The following is a 2,462-nucleotide window of genomic DNA, read 5'->3' as shown; positions in this document are numbered from 1 at the left end:
CACGGCTTCCACGGTCGCCGGCTCGGCCTGTGGCACGGTGACCCTGGCGGGCTCCGCGGTCCCCACGCTCACCCTGTTTCTAAGTGCGTTGAGACTCGTGTGCTGTGGCAGGTGAAGAGGCGCCTGGCCTGTAGCGCAGAGTGGGGGGACACGGGCGGACCCTGCATGGATGCATGTCCACGTCCCCTCCGCCCCGGCCCCTCACTTAGCTGCCGCTACTTATTTAAACGTCTGCGTGGCTGCACGTGTGCCCCTCCGAGCCAGCGAGGGAGCGTGCGCGTGAACGACAGCGCGGTCAGCCATTTCAGGGGACCCTCTGTCTCCTCTTAAACGCTTTCAACTTTCTGTCACCCAAGAGGTGGCCTTTAAGGCCACAACCCGCCAGTGAGCGCTGGTTAAGGCCAGCTCGGGGGGCCCAGCTCCCTGGAGAGGCGCGGCCGGCGAGTGCGTCCAGTGTCACACCCAGCCTGTCGGCCCTGACATCGGTGCAGCCGCGGGTGGGCCGTGTCCCCGTGGGCCGGGCACAGCGTGTGGCGTGGGCACCGCCTGAAGACTGGCCCGCGGGACTTGCCAGGCCCGCCAAGCCCCTGCCGGGCTCCCGGGGCGCCCTTCCGTTTCCCTGGGGACGGTCGTGTCCGATAGACCTTTAAGGTTTATCTTTCGGGGCAGGACCGGCCTAGGGATGGCCTCCTGCAGCGACTGCGTGGGAAGCACCTTGGCTTCTCGCATCCCTTCCCGGGGCCCCGCGCCCCCCAGGCTCGCCGGGTCCTGCTGGCATCGGCCGCGCACGGGCCTGCACAGTGCGTCCCCGCCGTGGTACACGACGCAGCCGAAGGACGGGGCCTCAGTGCTGGCCCAGTGTCTGTGTCCCCCCTCGGTGGGCTGGGTGCAGCAGCTGACCAGCCTCGCCGACCAGGAGGCAGGGTCCCCTCTGCCAGCGATCAGAGCAGGCCCTGCAGCGCCCAGTGTGGGGCCCACCGCGCAGCCGGGGCGTCTGCACAAGGGGTGGGTTGCGGTTTGCCGGAGTCGTCTGCTGTGCATTTCAGGTTTTCGGGGACCAAACCGAAGAATCTGGGGAACAACACGAAGCTCATGGAGTGGTTGCCACAGAACGACCTGCTTGGTGAGTCGGGGCGGGGGCGCCGGCGGCCCGGAGTGGCCCGCGTGTGCGTGACGTGTGCCTGGGGTGGCCCGAGTGGGTGTGACCGCCCACCCGCGTGGCTGTGCAGTGCGTGTGCTGTTTCCGAGCCGTTGAACCCTCCCCTCACCCAGTATCTCAAGTCTGAAGTGCCAGACAACGCGTCAAAGCTTGGTCTTCTGGGAAATGCTTTGCAAATATAATTATTTGGATCTATAAATGAAAATTTTTAGACCGGCCACCAATTTTGACTTTCTAGGAAATATACTTATTCAACCATATAGATTAGCAGTGAGTAAAGCTATACTTAATTAGGCTAATCAGCTGAAAATAGTAAATTAAAATGCTGAAAGCGTAGATTTGTGTTATAGTTTTATTACAGACACCTCTGAGGACCCAAGAAAGTCGAGTCCTTTGTTCGTTTGAAACCAGAGAAGCAGAAGCCCAAGCAAACAGTCACGTTATTGTAACTTTACTTGGATCACCTGCCTAAATTTGCCCCTAAATCACCAGGCATTTGAAACACTTCACTTCTTTCTATTTATTTATTTATTGGGATGCTGGTGCTCAACTCAAAATTAAAATACAATTTTGTGCATGTTTTTAAGATATTTGGATATAAGTAGAGCAATTATGCTCAGTGAGCACAGACATTAAAAATGTAAATCGTTTTCTTCATTGCATTCCTAGGGAAATATAAAGCCGTATTACCTTTCAAGATATTGTTTACTAAGAAAATCATAAAAATGTTATTAATTGGGCAGTATTGACTCTCTTTTGTTCAATAATACTAAAATCTTACAAATTATGTAAAAGTGGCTTTAAATTTTAATTATGATCCTAAAATTAGACTTTGAAAAAGTATATTTCAGAAGCTCAAAGGGTCACTCCTAAGATTCAGCAAATTGTGTTTTGTAACTAAAATCCGGGGAGGGAAAGCCCAGCGGGGGGGGACGGTCTTCCTGTCCCTCCAGCTCGGGGTGGGCACAGGCGGCCTCCCTCCCGGAGACTTGTAGTTCTCCCTTTCCCTCCTGTGTCCTTGCGGGCACGGCCAAGCCCCGGCGTCCTGCGGTGCTGGTCACAGCGTCCGGGAGCCTGAGCACAGTTGTCGTGGGGTCTCTTGGTGGCTCCCAGCAGGTGCGGCTGCTTAGCCCACGCGCGAGGCCCCCGGTCCAGGGCTCCTGGGGCCCCGTCCTCCGCAGGCCCGGGTGCGGCCTTTGTGGGTCCCTCCTCGGCCTTGCACTGTGGTTGGGGGGCAGGAGGAGCCCAGCCCAGTTCCCACCCCTCCCACCCCGTCCCTGCTGTCAAGCTGGGCCTGGTGCTG

The 2,462-nt window shown here is 57.2% G+C and overlaps 1 protein-coding gene across 1 annotated transcript in view; it reads left to right on the top strand.

Moving 5' to 3' along the window:
* The window catches only part of LOC105309073 (2-hydroxyacylsphingosine 1-beta-galactosyltransferase-like), a 25,726-nt gene that overhangs the window by 21,226 nt on the left and 2,038 nt on the right, over positions 1 to 2,462 (top strand). Inside the window, exon 5 of the mRNA XM_023525999.1 lies at positions 1,047 to 1,123. Coding sequence (XP_023381767.1) covers positions 1,047 to 1,123 — 77 coding nt within the window. The remainder of the gene's footprint in view (positions 1 to 1,046; positions 1,124 to 2,462) is intronic.

This window comes from Pteropus vampyrus, unplaced genomic scaffold (genome assembly GCF_000151845.1).
Source record: "Pteropus vampyrus isolate Shadow unplaced genomic scaffold, Pvam_2.0 Scaffold666, whole genome shotgun sequence".
In the NCBI taxonomy this organism is placed as follows: domain Eukaryota; kingdom Metazoa; phylum Chordata; class Mammalia; order Chiroptera; family Pteropodidae; genus Pteropus; species Pteropus vampyrus.
This window is presented reverse-complemented; position numbering and strand designations above follow the sequence as displayed.